Source organism: Podarcis gaigeae, assembly GCF_964106915.1.
Source record: "Podarcis gaigeae genome assembly, chromosome: 7".
Classification (NCBI taxonomy): domain Eukaryota; kingdom Metazoa; phylum Chordata; class Lepidosauria; order Squamata; family Lacertidae; genus Podarcis; species Podarcis gaigeae.
In genome coordinates, this window is record NC_139683.1 from 2,163,901 (window position 1) to 2,178,962 (window position 15,062).

General features: G+C 47.0%; 1 protein-coding gene and 1 long non-coding RNA gene across 2 annotated transcripts; one reads left to right on the forward strand and one right to left on the reverse strand.

The window, feature by feature from the left end:
• Window positions 1-2,505: 2,505 nt before the first annotated feature.
• FUT11 (fucosyltransferase 11) lies at window positions 2,506-14,321 on the forward strand. The gene is made up of 3 exons (XM_083749229.1): window positions 2,506-3,353; window positions 9,137-9,762; window positions 10,803-14,321. Exons 1-3 carry the CDS (start codon window positions 2,562-2,564, stop codon window positions 10,948-10,950), a joined length of 1,566 nt encoding a protein of 521 aa, XP_083605355.1. The 5' UTR covers window positions 2,506-2,561; the 3' UTR covers window positions 10,951-14,321.
• Window positions 6,001-7,141, reverse strand: LOC310849307. Its single transcript, XR_014566829.1, has 2 exons — window positions 6,327-7,141; window positions 6,001-6,112 (listed from the first exon to the last, which is right to left on the reverse strand). It is a non-coding gene; the product is annotated as an uncharacterized lncRNA (long non-coding RNA).
• Window positions 14,322-15,062: the final 741 nt, after the last annotated feature.

A 15,062-nucleotide genomic window follows, 5' to 3' on the forward strand; every position in this document is an offset into this window, starting at 1 on the left:
TCCTTAATTCATGAAAACTCCTTGTATCATAAGTGCTATGAGTCAGAGCCTGGTAGGCAAAGACCCAGCAGGTGCATTTGAGTATTACATTAAAAAAAGCTGGGAAAATAAACAGCCTTCAAATTAAATCCACAAGCCTGTTAGGCGCCTTTCTGTACCTGCAGTCAAGAGTGGCAAATCAGCTTTTCTCGTTCCTCAGTCTCTCTTTGAGGCATGCACCTGCACTTTCAAATCTTAGGATGACTTGAATTTTAGCTCCCTGGCAACAGCTGGAGAATGTTCCTAAGCTGTTCTGTGCAGGCCCCCATACATGCACAAACAGCAGCACAAATATACTAGCCCACGTTCCCACACAGTGATGTTAGGTCATAGATGGCATATTTACGGCCCAAAATGGGGAATGAGGGGTAGAGCTCTAACTGATCTAGTTTGCTGGAGAGCATAAGAGCCCTGTTGGATCAGACCAGGCATAGGCAAACTCGGCCCTCCAGATGTTTTGGGACTACAACTCCCATCATCCCTAGCTAACAGGACCAGTGGTCAGGGATGATGGGAATTGTAGTTTCAAAACAGCTGGAGGGCCGAGTTTGCCTATGCCTGGATCAGACAAATGGTCTGTATAGTTCAGCCTCTTCCAACAATGACCAACCACATACCTATGGGGAATCCCCAAAAGCAGAAATGAGAGCAATAACCCCTCTTCCCCACATGCTCAAGGCATTCTTACTTACTGCAGGTGACAAGGTCCGTGACGATTTATCAACTGTTGCTGACATTAACAAGACACACTCCAACGCTTGTCAGTGGTGCAGAATGTATTCAGGGAAACTAAGACTGCAACCATTACCCTCACCTGAGATTGACCACGAACTGAAGGTATATGCAGACTACATAGAGGCGCTGTTTGTGTGTGTGTGACTTCACCCTAGTTTCCATGTGTTTAACGTAGGTGGATAACGGGGCACAGAGTTAAAACTTTAGGGAAATAATGGGGAAGGCAACTTGAAGAACACACATCGCCCGCTGCTCTGGCAGAAACAAGCCTGTCTGTGCCTGAATTTGAAATTCACCCTTAAAGTGATTTTCTATTTCAAGAGAAGGCGTAACAGTAAAAATATTAGTAGACGCTTATTTTAAACTTGTGTTTTTCGACATGCAGGGAGTTGGTTTTTTAGCACAGATTTCCTAAAATCATGACTATTTATAGAATACCCTGGTTCCAGCATGTGTATGCACCTACTGAACACGAAGCTAAAATGCCAGGGGATAGCGTTGTTTCATTAAACCCAGAGCAGCTGTGTCTGCAAATTGGAGCGCTTTGTGTGATGCTGACTTGTCATCTTGAAGGTTTTTTTTGTTTTTTAATAAGGAGTTCTGCTCAGTAAATTAACTAAATTAATTAACACAAAACCCATAACATTTCCCTCCTTGCAGCACTTGGCAAAGAGTTGGAAAGTAGCTAGAATTTTCATGTTTTCCTCTCCCATTTAAAATTGCACGTTTTTAACCTTATGTTGTTTAGTCGTTTAGTCATGTCCGCCTCTTTGTGACCCCCAGGCCCTCCTGTCTTCCACTGCCTCCCGCAGTTTGGTCAAACTCATGTTCGTAGCTTTGAGAACACTGTCCCACCATCTCATCCTCTGTCATCCCCTTCTCCTTGTGCCCTCCATCTTTCCCAACATCAGGGTCTTTTCCAGGGAGTCTTCTCTTCTCATGAGGTGGCCAAAGTCTTGGAGCCTCAGCTTCAGGATCTGTCCTTCCAGTGAGCACTCAGGGCTGGTTTCCTTCAAAATGGAGAGGTTGGATCTTCTTGCAGTCCATGGGACTCTCCAGAGTCTCCTCCAGCACCAGAATTCAAAAGCATCAATTCTTTGGCGATCAGCCTTCTTGATGGTCCAGCTCTCACTTCCATACATCACGACTGGGAAAACCAGAGCTTGAACTATACTGTAAACTATACTTTGTTGGCAAGGTGATGTCTCTGCTTTTTAAGATGCTGTCTAGGTTTGTCATTGCTTTGAAGAAGAATACAGTACAGTGGTACCTCGGGTTAAGTACTTAATTCTGTACTTAACCTGAAACTGTTCTTAACCTGAAGCACCACTTTAGCTAATGGAGCCTCCTGCTGCCGCCGTGCCGCCAGAGCCCGATTTCTGTTCTTATCCTGAAGCAAAGTTCTTAACCTGAAGCACTATTTCTGGCTTAGTGGAGTGTGTAACCTGAAGCGTATGTAACCCGAGGTACCACTGTACACATATTCTGGGGAGGCCTTATGTTCGGGGGTGGAGGCCTTATTATTGGAGAGATCTTATTTTCGGGGGATGCCTTTATATTACAGGGAGAGGCAAAAGTAGAAGGAGGTCTTATTTTCGGGGGGGGGGGGCTCTTACTTTTGGGGAAACAGGGTTATCTAAGACCTCAAAATTCCTCTCACACCGGCGGCGGGTGTTTAACCGGAGGCCGGACAGGAGGCCGCCCAGGGGCGGGCAGAGCAGAGCGTGGGGCCGAAGGGTCCCGCCGGCGCCTCAGGCCTCCTCTCAGGGAAGAGCCCGGAGGAGGCCATGGCTTTCGTGAGGCGCGTGAGGCGGCCCCTCATGGCGGCGGCGGCGGCGGCGGCCCTCTTCTTCCTGGCGCTCTTCGCCTCAGCGCGGGCCGAGAGAGGCGTCGCCGGCTGCGCCTCCTCGGGGCTGTGGGAGTCGGAGGCGTCGGAGGCCTGCCCGGCGGAGTTTTCCCCTCACGAAGCGGCTGCGGCCTCCTTCTCCCCTAAGCCGGCGGGTTTCGTAGTGGCGTCTGTGGCGGCGGCGGCGGCGTCCTTCCGCGGCCCGGGCAACTCGGACCGCCGTCCCAACCGGGAGCTGCCCATCCTGCTGTGGTGGAGCGGCGGCCTGTTCCCGCACTTCCCGGGCTCGACGGCGCGGCTGGAGTGCGGCGGCGGCGGCGGCTCGTGCCTGGCCACCAAGGAGCGGCGGGCGCGGCTCCGGCGCCGGACGCGGGCGCTGCTCTTCTACGGGACGGACTTCCGCGCCTACGAGGCGCCGCTGCCTCGCCCGCCGCACCAGGCCTGGGCGCTGCTCCACGAGGAGTCGCCCATGAACAACTACCTGCTCTCGCACGCCGCCGGCGCCCGGCTCTTCAACTACACCGCCACCTTCCGCCGAGAGTCCGGCTACCCGCTCAGCCTCCAGTGGCTGCCCGACCTCGACTACCTGCGCCGCCCGCCCGCCCTCGGCCTGGCCCAGAAGGAGAGCGCCCGGCGCCGCGAAGGCCTGGCCGCCGTCCTCTACATCCAGTCCCACTGCGACGTCCCCTCCGACCGGGACAGGTACGTCCGGGAGCTGGCCAAGCACCTCCAGGTATTGACCATCCCTCCAGGCGGGTCTCTGGTTTTAGAATGGATTTCAATTAATTAAAAGGCCTCTGGTTTCTTTATAAATGTATATTTCAACCATTTTTTTCCAATTCGTTATATATCTTTTCCCAGAAGTCTTTCACCTTGGGGCAGGTCCACCACATATGATAAAATGTTCCTTCCTTTTCTTGACATTTCCAACATAGATTATCACAGTGATGATATATCTTTGGATTTTAGAATGTATTTCAATTAATTGATTGTGATTTTAGGTAAACTGTGTTAGTTTTACTGTTGTTAGCAGCTCCGAGCCCAGCTTCAGCTGGGGAGGGCGGGATACGGGATATATTAAAAAAAAATTATTATTATTTTATTATTCTCCTCGCGGAAATCCTCACGACGACCCTGTGAGGTGGGCCAGGTAGAAAAGGGATTGCCCAGGAAGATCCGCGGGGGCTGAGCGGGGATTTGTTTATATATATATGTGTGTGTGTGTTTATTATTATTATTATTATTATTATTATTATTTATACCCCGCCCATCTTGCTGGGTTTCCCCAGCTACTCTGGGCAGCTTCCAACAAAACACTAAAATACAGTAACCTACTGAACATTAAAAGCTTCCCTAAACAGGGCTGTATATATATATATATATATTGTATATTATACACACACCCATATCATTGTTATTCACATTATCTCTTTTGCTCATTAGAGCCTATTGCAGGGGCCAGCAAACTTTTTCAGCAGGGGGCTAGTCCACTGTCCCTCAGTCCTTGCGGGGGCCAGATTATATTTTGAAAAGGGAAAAAAAATGAATTCCTGTGTCCCACAAATAACCCAGAGATGTGTTTTAAATAAAAGCACACATTCTCCTCATGTAAAAACACCAGGCAGGCCCCACAAATAACCCAGAGATGCATTTTAAATAAAAGAACACATGCTACTCATGTAAAAACACGCTGATTCCCGGACCATCCGCGGGCCGGATTTAGAAGGCGATTGGGCTGCATCCGCCCCTGGGCCTTAGGTTGCCTACCCCTAGCCTATTGACTTCCATCCCTTCCTTCTCCTGGCTTTCAAAATTAACCTTTATATCATTGCATTTTGTACGTTTTCCAGTTCTAGTTAATTCATTACAAAGGACTTTAGAATCAATATTATCATCAAAAGGAGAAAGTTACCCATTACAAGTCTTCAGTCAACCCTGCTAGTGATGTTCATTGCTTACAGTGATCTTTCAGATATCGTATGTTTGCTCCAGCCCTTTTGGAATACTTGATCATCCTGGTTTCGGATTTTTCCTGTCGACTTCGCCAGTTTTGCAAAGTCCATCATTTTTATCTGCCACTCTTCTTACGTTGGTACTTCTTGTTGTTTCCATTTTGGGGCTAAAATAGTTCTTGCTGCTGTTGTATACATAAACAGTTTTCTATCTTCCTTTGGTATCTCTTCTCCCACTATACCCAATAAAAAGGCTTCTGGTTTTTTAACAAAAGTATTTTTAAACATTTTCTTTCATTCATTATATATCATTTCCCAGAAAGCCATTACCTCTTTACATGTCATCTATTACATGGCCATCTATTCCAGGGGTGCCAACTTCAATAAAATATTGGGCGCGCATCATCATAACCCACCCTCTTTTGCACACCTTCCAGAAACTTTGAGCTGCTTGGAGGAAAAGGTGGGTATGAACGTAATAAACAAATTGTACAATAATAATCGTCCAGCATCCTCTTCTCACAGTGGCCTTAATGCTCCTAAGAACCTAGGAATCTAGGTAGACTGCCTCTGGGCCGGGAGGTTCCACAAGAACCCAGGTAGAGCCAGGCCACTGGCCTTCCTTACAACACAGTACTGAGAGGTATGGGGCTCTTCCAAATCCACTTTGTGGCCCGAGGCTGAGGAAGTAAACATTCCATTTTTGAAGTGTTCTATTTTTTTTTTATAAGATATTTATTAAAGTTTTCAAAAATAATACATTGTAAAACAAAAAGAAAAGAAACAACAAAAATACAGAAATACAGAAATAAACACAATTTAAAAACACATAGTTTCCATTTACTTATTTTCTTTTAACTTATTTTCCAGACCTCCTCATACCTCCCTTTCTTATATTCCAATTCAGATTGTTTGTTCAGCAAATCCTCACCATTAGTTCTTTTACTTATTTCAAAACCTTATTTTCCGGGAAGTAAACATTCCAGATTGTGGCTTAAGGTACAAAGAGGCCTGCTGGATCAGGCCAGTGGCCCACTCAGTCCGGCATCCTGTTCTGAGTGGACAAGCACATTGTCCCCATGAGAAACCTGCAAGGGGGACCTGAGGACCAGAGCCTTCTCACTTCCTTGGAGAACTGGGATTCAGAGAATTTGTCCAGTCTTCTTTTAAAGCCATCTAGTTCTCTTTCTCACCCTGCCTTTCTATCCCTACCCATCCTGCTTTTCCTCTGAGATCCATGTCTGTTTGTGACATCACAGAAACTTTGACTTCACCGTAGCCATTACACTTTGACATCATCGTAGCCATTGGCAACTACAGAAACAGCTGCACAACCCCCCGTGGGAGGGGGCAAGAAAGAACACTAAACATGTATGCATTTAGAAACTTAGCATTGCATTTGTTTTATATGAAATCAGTCAGACACTGTTTTCCTTTTTTTAAAAAGGCATTTATTTAGGACTATAAACTGCCTTGCTTCAGTCCTGCTGTTCTCTTCATTACTTTCACAATCGGTCTTGGGGAAAACCTCACCGGCTTCCTGAAAGGCAAACAACACGTTGAGTGGGATGGCCTCCGTCCAGCAGCCTCAGCCAGACCCTCCACTGGCTGCTGCCTGGTAACTTCACCCCCGACGTCCTTGTCAACTTCCACTGGTTTCTGCCCATGAATATCCACTGGTTCCATTCACCCTGCGCCCAGAGGATGGCATCTGCCACCCCGAGCACGTATTTCCCAGCCACAACACTACTTACCTGGACCACGTCCGAACGCTCCCATTCACACGCGCAGACACACACCATTCGCAACCTCCCATTTGCACTCGTAGACACACGCCATCTGCCATCCCGTGAAGAATGTCTGTGGACGCATTCACTCACCAGCCGCTCTGCATTCACACACACACCCACACCCACACACCCAGCTTCAAGTCATGAATATCCACACAGCTTCTGCCAACTGACTTCCAAAGGTGACCTTCAGCCACCTGACATCTGCAGCACCTTAGGCCACCCGCTGGCTTCTGACTGCAAACTCCACCAGCCACCAACACCTGTCAGCTTCTGCCTGGTGTGTTACCAGACACTAGCTAGCTTCTGACTGTGGAAATTAGCTGCCTTCGAGCTGCGATCCCACCCAGCAAGCGAACTTGCCTTCTCCCTGTTCCTCAGCATCCCATTGTGTGATGAGTGCCTCTTTCCTCCTGCCATTTTGCCTCCCTGACGAAGGAGACCCTCCAGAGCTGAGTGCCACAGCTGCTGCCCACTGAGGTCTGGGCTGGGAAGAGGGAGAAGCCCACCTTTATAGCCAGGCAACTGACAGGTACCTTTGTGACATCCTAGACAGCCCCCAGCCAATGGGAGCAGCTGTGGACGTGTCACCATAACCTGTTTGAGCATCACAACTGTGGCTGCACCTCAGCACCAATCGACCATTTGTTCACTTACTAATAAAAAGTCATATAGCCCACTTATCCATACCAGGGAAGGGCACACCTTAAAACTGAGGGGGAGGGAACATTTTTTATCTTAAGGATCGTATTCCCTTACGGTCAGGCAGTGCAGGCCAGAGGTGGGTGGAGCTAGAAGCAAAAATGAGCAGAGCAATGAATGCAGCTCTCATCTTTGTACAGGAGGCTCCATTCCAGAACATAAGAAGAGCGTGTTGGATCAGGCCAGTGGTCCAGCATCCTGATCTCACAGTGGCCAACTGGATGCTTGAGGGTCTCTCTCCCTTCTGGTGGTTTCCAGCAACTGGTATTCAGAAGCATTTCCTCCTCCAAGTTGCCCTCGAGTTGCCCTCTCCTCCATAAATTTGTTTGGTCCTCTTAAAACCACTGCCTCCTGTGGGAGTGAGTTCCACAGATTAACTGCTTGAAGTCTATCTGTTTTGAATCATCCCAACACTCAGCTTCGTCGGATGTACACAAGTTCTAGCGTTATGAGAGAGGGAAGAAAAACACTTTCTATGCCATGCATAATTTTGTAAAATTATGTCACCTCTTACACGTCTTTCTTTGAAAGTAATGTTGGCTGACCCTAACTCATCCTGGCTGCAGCCATGCAGAATTGCAAAGAAAAAAAGGTTTGGCGTGTTCATTGTTCCGATCTGGTGGAACACTCTGTCACAAAAGACTAGGGCCCTGCAGGAATTGACATCTTTCCGCAGGGCCTGCAAGACAGCTATTCCACCAGGCCTTTGGCCAGGGCACAACCTGACTCCCTCCCTCGGCAATCTTCGCGGAGCTCTGGCCCAATGGTTGCCAGTGGCTTGATTTGAATTAATTTTATAATGAATGATTTTAGAGTGTTGTTTGTGCTGTACTTTTGTACTGTTTTATTGTTCTTAGCCGCCCTGAGCCCGGCTTCGGCTGGGGAGGGCGGGATATAAATAAAATTTATTATTATTATTATTATTATTATTATTATTCTAGAGCAATCTGACTCATGGGCCTCAAGTGACTTGCTCGGTAAAGTCTTAAGTGAAAGTGTAGATTTTGTGTGCGTTGTTTTCTTGTAGTCTTTATCCATTAAAAAGCAAAACTGTTGGGCTTCAACTGTAGGCTAAATATCTGGGTCAGAGGGTGGTAGCCAGCCCTGTGCCAATGTGCCGTTCCTCTGCTTTAGCAGCAGCACAAAACATTTCGCCCTTCCCCAGAGTCTGTGCCAGGGGGTCCCCTAACCCCACCCCCCCAGAGCTGATTTTGAGGGTGCAGGTGCGGAGGAGTTGAAGGCAAGGGGAAAGTTCTCTTGGATACTGCCCAGAATACATGCCTCCTGAGGATTTATATGATTCTGAGCCAGATGGGTGGAGTATAAATAACGATGTTGTTCACCTAACTGGCATGTAACGGACCAAATAGGAGAAAATCAGTTTGAGGAGAGAGAGAAATGGAAACAGAATGGAGAGCCCTGTTTATTACATCAAAGTATCGGGACAGGAACCCCCTTCTGTGCACACAGCTTATATTTAAAGCACGTGGCTTCTTCGCAGAAATCCTGGGTGCTGTACAGTGGACGCTCGGGTTGCGAATGTGATCCATGCGGGATGCACATTCGCAACCCACGTCTGCACATTCGCAACCCACGTCTGCACATGCGCGGGTTGCAATTCAGCGCTTCTGTGCATGTGCAAAGCGCGATTCGGCGCATGCATGACCGCCGAAACCTGGAAGTAACCCGTCCCAGTACTTCTGGGTTTTGGCGGCCCGTAACCCAAAAAAACGCATACCTGTAACCCGAGGTATGACTGTAGTTTTTCCCTCAGACTCTCCTTCCATGGAGGCTTTTAAGCAGAGGTTGGACAGCAGTCCGTCAGGGATTCCTTATGTGATTCTTGCTTTGCCAGGGGCTTGGACTAGATGGATCCTTTTCAGCTTTGTGATCTACAATTCTTGGAACCCTTAACAAACTACAGTGCCCAGGTTCTCTCTCTCTTTTTTGGCAATGGGGGGGGGTGCATTTTTGATGTGTGTTTAGCACTTGGAAACACATTTGGATTAGAGTGAGGGGGTGGGGCCAAAACCCAGCCATTTCTTTTTCAGGATAATTTCTTTCTGTTGTAGGTGGACTCTTACGGGGCATGCCTGAACAACCGAGAGCTTCCCAGCGCGAGGCTGAAGGACACTTCTACAGCCACTACAGAGGACTCTGAATTCATGGCTCTTATATCCAAGTACAAGTTCCACCTGGCGATGGAGAATGCCATCTGCCGCGACTACATGACGGAGAAGCTTTGGCGGCCAATGCACGTTGGAGCCGTTCCTATATATCGAGGCTCCCCATCGGTGCGTGACTGGATGCCGGACAATCATTCCATCATCCTCATCGATGACTTTGAGAGCCCCAAAGAGCTAGCAGAATATATTAATTTTCTGGACAGGAATCCGGAGAAATATTTGGAATACCTGAAGTACAAGAGTCCCGGCGGCATTACGAACCGGTTCTTGGTGGAGAGCATGGAGAGGCGGGAATGGGGAGTGAATGATTTGACCCGGCCTAATTATTTGAACGGGTTTGAGTGCTATGTCTGCGACAAGGTAAATGCCAGAATGAAGGCGGAGGAGGAGCATAGGAAGTCTCGTGGGAAAGTGCCGGCCCCTGAGCCTGAAATCGCCCAGTTCTCACACATGGGGTGCCCGCCACCAGCACCCGGGTATGGAAATATCGAAGACATTCCTGATGGAGACAGGTACTAGCCGTAGTCGTGGAATACGCAGCTGTCCTTAAGAAAGCTGAGGATTGTGCAGTGCTTGCTCTGCTGGTGTTTTGCACCAGCAGGTTGTTGATGGATTAATTACATTTCTGGGCTGGTTCACTCCAGCGGAGATCCTTCTGTGGACCGGATCATGTGCGTGCATGAGCAGTGCGCCCGCGATTTCCTGCGTCTGCGTCTGCTGTGCAGACGCGATTTCCGGCGCCATGGAAGTGAGTCCCTGCTCTGCGCTGCGCCGGTTTAGCGCATCACACGGGGACTCGCCACGTGGACGGCTCAGTTTGGGGGCAGTTCAAGGGCTGGTTAAACAACCCCCCATGGGCTGCTTGTGGCCCATGGGCCTTAGGTTGCCGACCCCTGAATAAGAACATTATAGAGCATAAAAGAACATCACAAATACATCATAAACAGTACAGGATAATTAACAAATCATCAGTGAAACAACTGCAACCTATCAAACATGGGGAACAAAGCGACAGCTAAAAAATAAGCTAAATATCGCAATTAAAGCAAAAGTCATAACCTATAAAGCATTTATAACCTATAAAGCAAAATAAACCCCCTTAAAATATCTGCCAAAAAATGAACTAAGCACACACACATTCTCCACACCCGCATGACTCATAATCTTCCACTCTGTTCAGCTCATTAAAATATGCATCCACATAATGCAGCAACTCCCTTCTGAAGTTTCCTCGGGCTGGCGGTGGGGCAGTACAGGTGGAACCAACCACCCCCTGATGGCAAAAAAACTTTTTCTCCCCTCACAATTCTCCCTCTGAAACAACTCCCTTATGAAGGGAGGGTGGGGCAAGGCGGGTGGGAAAAGCCGTTACCTGCTGGCCAACACAGAAAGTTGTGCAAGAGAATGTGTTCGAACTCAGAAGTGACTCGGAAACGTCCTAAAGATGTCACTAAAACCTCACTAAAAGGGCATTTTCAGGCTTTTCCAGTGGGTTTCAGATTATACACGATTTCCCGACTCTCTGCACTCATTTTCTTGATTTGCTTTTTAGCTGGAAGGAGATGTGGCTGCAGGATTACTGGCAGAGCCTTGATCAGGCTGAAGCCCTCACAGCCATGATTCACCACAACGAGTCGCATCAGGGGAGATTCTGGGACTACATGCACCAAGTCTTCATGAAGAGAACCCAGCAAAACTAACCAGACTTGTTATTCAAGTTTCTTCATTCTTATGAGAGGCAAGCAGGGCATCCACAGATTGACCAGCACCGAAATTGCTGTTCCAGGACAACTTGGAAATCATCTTTTATATATGGTATTCTCACTTTGGAGATTACTTTTTTAAAAAATTCTTGCTTCCAAGAAAAGGCCAATTTCGAACCAGCTTTTGGTATTGGTTCATTTGCCACTGCTCCAAGACGAGGAAGCGTCCCTGATCTGTGGGGCAAAGAAAAGTATTCAGCATTTCTGCTGCTTCAGCGACTCTCAGAAAGTACTTTTTGGTGTGTATGTGCCAAATTCCTTAACACGGACTGTTGGGCTTACTGTAAAAGTCCTGAATGGTTGCACTTCAGGGATTACCTCCATTCATAAGTATTCTTCAACATACATTGGTTTCTTTATTATTTTTGATATATTTCATTTAATATGAAAGAGAACAGAACAAGAGTTTACATAAGCTCAGCTATGCAGTATTCAAATAACCACTTCTCGATGGGCTGAAATATGTTATGAACTGTGCTGAAATATGTTATGAACTTATTGTGCATTTCCTCAATTTGTAGAGACTAGACAGTTGCTCACTGTTCCCCCAGTAAATCACACTGAGCAAGCAGGAGTTAACTCTTTATTAGCAAAAGCAGGATCTGGGAGTGTCAGGCCTAGTGAGCAGAGCAACCCATCTTTGGTAGATCTTGCCCCATGGATCAGTTGCTGAAACTGAAAGTCCCCACCTCCTCACAGCTGCCTCAGGGTTAGAAACTCAGATATGAAAGCTAGGAGCTAAATGGCACCCTAAACCTAGGTTATGGGTGCAACCACGGAATATCTAGGTGTGCTATTTTTATAACAAGACTACAAAGCTGAAAATGAATGAATTGCAGCTAAAATCTTACGTTTGTTTTTCCCATGGTCTAGTCCTCATCTGAAGATGGCAAAAAACAGTGATGCTTCCCTTACCCGCTCCCTTCATAATCGTATGAGGGTCCGTCAAAATGCTGCCTTTCTGTAAGGCCAGCTGAGAGGCAGAACCTATCAGCTTGCCTGATACTGCAATCATTTCTTGGAAGTCGAGCGAGCAGGAATTTCTCCTCCCATCTCAGCGCCAGCAGTGGCGGTTTTAATCTGAAATCTTTGGTGCAGTACTGTGCCCAGAGCTCAGAAATTGCTTGCACTAATGAAATTCCCAGTTGCAAAATGTGCCTAGAACAATGGGAGTTTTGAACGCTGAGCTGCCCACGTTCCCCTCCTTTTCGGTGTTTTCCCCAAGCAATCAGATTGTGCCTGCGTGAAGCCAATTTCTTTCTCCTTTTCATGCCTCCTGGTTCTGGGAGACCGGCAGGAAAGCAGCTTTTTGCAGCAGGAAGGGGAGACACCTGTGCCTCTTCCCCGGCCAGACTCCTCTCTCCTTCTTGGCCTCCGTTCTCTTCTGCCACTGATGCTGGACTTCTCTCTGCCACAGACTCTTCCTGCTCACCAAGCCCTGTCACCTCTTCCTTTCTGACTCTTCCTCCTTCCATTCCTTTCCTTCCCCTCCCTCTAACCACTCATTGTCACCCCACCACCAATCCCTGGGCTCTGAGCCTTCTTTCCTTGGGGTTCCCAGCCAGTTCCATCATTCCTCTTTGTCCATGACATGATGGTTTTATTAGGCTGATAATGACAGATAAGGAAAGGAATTGGAGTTAGGAACAATGGACAATTTGTGCTGATTTCCGTTAGTTTTGGTTTGTTTTTTAAAATACAGTGGTCCCTCGGGTTACAGACACTTCAGGTTACAGCCGCTTCAGGTTACAGACTCCGCTAACCCAGAAATAATACCTTGGGTTAAGAACTTTGCTTCAGGATGAGAACAGAAATAGCGCAGTGGCAGTGGGAGGCCCCATTAGCTAAAGTGGTACCTCAGGTTAAGAACAATTTCAGGTTAAGAACAGACCTCCAGAACGAATTAAGTTAATTAAGTTAAGAATTAAGTTATTAACCCTAGGTACCACTGTAATAAAGTTTATTGACAAATGCATACAGAATACAATAGAAATTATTAATATGGCTAATAGCAAGAAACGTGAAAGGAGAAAAATAAAACACAGGTCAGAGGAGGGGTAAAAAACCAAGAAACTACTGAGAATACAGTGCCGCATTCAATTGTTCCATAGGAGAAATAAAAATTGGGTCAGTGTACTTGTCTGTAGAGCGGGGGGGTTAGTGGGCTGTTCAGTTGAGTTTGCATAGGAGAGAAACTTCAACCATATTGAGTAAAAAAGACCCATTCTCGATGAACCATTAGTGACTCTGTTAATATGCCCTGTGGAACGCCCTCCCACCAGGTGTCAAAGAGAACAACTACTACCAGACTTTTAGAAGACATCTGAAGGCAGCCCTGTTTAGGGAAGCTTTTAATATTTAATAGGTTATTGTATTTTAGTGTTTTGTTGGAAGCTGCCCAGAGTGGCTGGGGAAGCCCAGCCAGATGGGCGGGGTATAAATATTAAATTATTATTATTACAAAGTCCCATACTTTCACTAACTACACCTCCTAGGAAGGAGGTGGTGTCGACTTCCAGTGGGCAGCCGCTGTCAATCTGGCTGCGGCAAGAATGCTTCGTCCATCAGTTTAATAAAAGTATCGCCCACCAAAAAAACATTTTTCTGTTCACAGAGGTACATTTCTGTTTACAGAATTAAAAAGGCTACGCAGTGGATTGTTGGAAGTATATTCAAGTCCAGTTTTTGTACTTGTATGGGTCAAGATGTGTTGCAAACACACCTTCTTCCTTTACCCTTAAAACTCATGCTGTGTGCAAACGTAGCTCTTCAATAAGAGGCATACAAACGTGATATTCTTTATCCAGATACTTGGAATCCAGCACAATTTTCTGTCTCCAGGTAGTAGAGAACAGATGCTATGTGTCGTAGGTATGACTAGCCACCTGCTGGGCAGAAGTCATGGGGGTGCATGTGACACAAGAGCCCCTGGCTTTCAGCGAACATTCCCTGGAGACCAAGGTGGCTGGCTGACCTGTCCTGTGGAATGCCATCCCATCAGATGTCAAAGAGATGAGTAACTACATAACCTTTAGAGGTGATCTGAAGGCAGCCCTGAATTGGGAATCTTTTTAATGTGTAATTTTTTATTATGTTTTTATATATGTTGGAAGCCACCCAGAGTGGCCACAGCAACCAGTCTGAAGGGGGGTGTGTGTGTGTTACAAATAATAAATTGTTATTGTTCTGAAAGGATACCCTGAATAATCCAAAGGGAGATGATGGTGATTGTTCAGTACCATAGGGTGGGTTTCTACTGCCCCCCCCCAAAGGAATAAACAAAAGCATTTCTTTCTCTGAACAAAAAACCATGCTCAGTTTTTGTTATCACAGCCTAATGCAAATCAGGGCTCCAAAAATGAAAGATGAGTAACTGTGGTACTTGCCATGCTTATGGTCCATAGCCTTGCATGTCGATGGTGTGAAGAGCAACCTCTCTTCTCCGCATCGAGGTATCCTCACCTTAGCTAGGCCACCCATTTGGATTTTACCCTGGAATCCCCCCTCCCAAAGTATCCTCTGCAGCAGGTCGCTCTGCTGTTTCCTAACCACGAATTGTGCACCACAACATTCCTGTACTCCCATGTGTTTTAGCACTTGAGAGCAAGCAGTACCACAGCTGCTCCTGGCGAGACCCAGTGTATCCTAGCATTTCCAGGATGCACCTCTGGGTGAAGTGGGATTTTTTCACATTGCAGCCTTTTTTCACATTGCTAAGATTAAGATGCCTGGGAAGGTGGAGGTGACAAAAGAACTGGAAGATAAATAATCCCAAAGGGCAGGTAGGAAGCGGGATGCTCCTCCAGATGTTGACATCACCTTTGAGGAACCACATCCCTGCCAGAAGGGTGGAAGTTTCCCAAGGCAGTCTGAACGTACACACCGGGGCTGAAGAACAAGTTGAATTTGGCTCAAGTTCTCAATTCAGGACAAAGCTGGTGTTGGCACAAGCGTGAACACCATTGGCAGTGTTTCTTGGGAGAACTGGAATTCCTTACATTGATTTTATTTTTATATACCATTTTTTCCGCTCTATAGGACGCACTTTT

Coding starts and splice junctions, on each gene's coding strand:
- FUT11 (XM_083749229.1), top strand. CDS start 2,562: ATGGCTTTCGTGAGGCGCGTGAGGCGGCCCCTCATGGCGGCGGCGGCG. Junction 3,354..9,136: donor AGCTGGCCAAGCACCTCCAG/GTATTGACCATC, acceptor TTTCTGTTGTAG/GTGGACTCTTACGGGGCATG. Junction 9,763..10,802: donor GACATTCCTGATGGAGACAG/GTACTAGCCGTA, acceptor TTTGCTTTTTAG/CTGGAAGGAGATGTGGCTGC.